This window comes from Lactuca sativa, chromosome 6, assembly GCF_002870075.4.
Source record: "Lactuca sativa cultivar Salinas chromosome 6, Lsat_Salinas_v11, whole genome shotgun sequence".
Classification (NCBI taxonomy): domain Eukaryota; kingdom Viridiplantae; phylum Streptophyta; class Magnoliopsida; order Asterales; family Asteraceae; genus Lactuca; species Lactuca sativa.
Window position 1 is genome coordinate 107,876,440 of NC_056628.2, and position 1,458 is coordinate 107,877,897.

General features: G+C 38.9%; 1 protein-coding gene across 1 annotated transcript; it reads left to right on the plus strand.

Moving 5' to 3' along the window:
* The first annotated feature begins 357 nt into the window (after positions 1 to 357).
* LOC111917330 (histone chaperone RTT106-like) lies at positions 358 to 1,101 on the plus strand. The gene has a single exon (XM_023913023.1). The coding sequence runs from the start codon at positions 358 to 360 to the stop codon at positions 1,099 to 1,101; it is 744 nt and encodes a 247-aa protein (XP_023768791.1).
* The last annotated feature ends 357 nt before the right edge of the window (positions 1,102 to 1,458 follow it).

Sequence of the window (1,458 nt, forward strand, 5' to 3'; positions counted from 1 at the left end):
GGAGCAAGTCACTTGTGACTCTATCACTAAGATTGATCTTACTTACTAACTTGGTTTGAATGCATTCCATGTTATGAATCATCTTATGTGTTTACTTGATATATCACCTGTTGTCATTTATGTTTCTTTATATTTCCGCAACTAACTATCTAAGTATCTAACCATCTAACATATTAACTTATTATTGTTGAGCTTTTAGATCCTTTGAGATTAACTAATTCTGCAATCATACTTGTTCTAACGGTAGTGTGTCTCAAGTTATTTCTCTCAACAAATGAGATGATTTTAAACATTAAAGAAAAGACAAGGAATAAGTTCCTTATGTATCCAAGATTTCTTCAGATAATCTTTAACTCCATGCACCCCGAGATTAAGAGAAGAGGAGAGACTTTGGAACTCAAGTGTGTTGGTCCTCGTGCTTTTGGTCTTATAAAGCAGAATCGGCCGGGAAAATTTACTATTGAAGGAAAGTATCCCTTGGTTAAGTTTGGGAATTTTGCTCAAGTAGGTGATGATTCTGATTCTGATGATCTTCCAAATCCCACAGAAACTGAAACTGAGGATATTGTCATCTCGACCTCAGAGCATGAGCTCGAAGAAAATCACGTTCCTCCTGTCGCAATTGTGGCAGAGGAACACGACCAAATGAAAAATGTAGAGGTTCGAAGTGATTATGATGCAGATGATGATGATGAAGATGATTTTGAAGAAAATTTGATGGACAATGTGACGGTAAATGACGATGAAGAGGCTGATGAAAATGACGAATTTTTTGATGGGATGGATTTGTCTGGTTTTAACAATGAGGAAATCCCACTGAATCTTGATCTTGATCATGACAACATAGGCCCAAGTTCCGAGTTCCTCGACAGGTTCTTTATCAATGTTAATGAAGTTGCTCAAACAACAACAGAGACTAGGGTTGTTGACGAAGTTCTTGAAACAATGCCTCCTACATCAAAACCGATGGATGATATTTCAAGTCAAATGGATGCAACTTCAGGGATTCCTCCCCTTTTTGGTGTTATTCCAACATCTATGCCATCAATGTGTGATCAGATACTGACACAAACCTCCCAGCCTTCTGTAAAAAGAAGATGACTTGATCCGAGGCAGGGAGATTTTACCCAACAAGCATCACCAGCTCAATCCATAATCACAACTACATATGTTACTGCACCACCTGTACCAATCCAACAAGGCCAAGCACCATATATGAAACTGGAGGATCTTCAGCTGTTCAAGGATATTCTCCTACAAGGCCTTCGCTAGATGAAGCCTCTATCAGGCTAGCAAGGCACTTGGCACAACAACACAGTACAGTACCTTCCTCACGTGGAAAAGAAATATCTATTGAGGAAGGTCATTCAGGGGATGATGATCCTACTATGTCCAAGCTCAGAGAAGAAATCGGCATTCTAAATCAGAAAAACATTGAGAAGGACATTCTGATTGGAA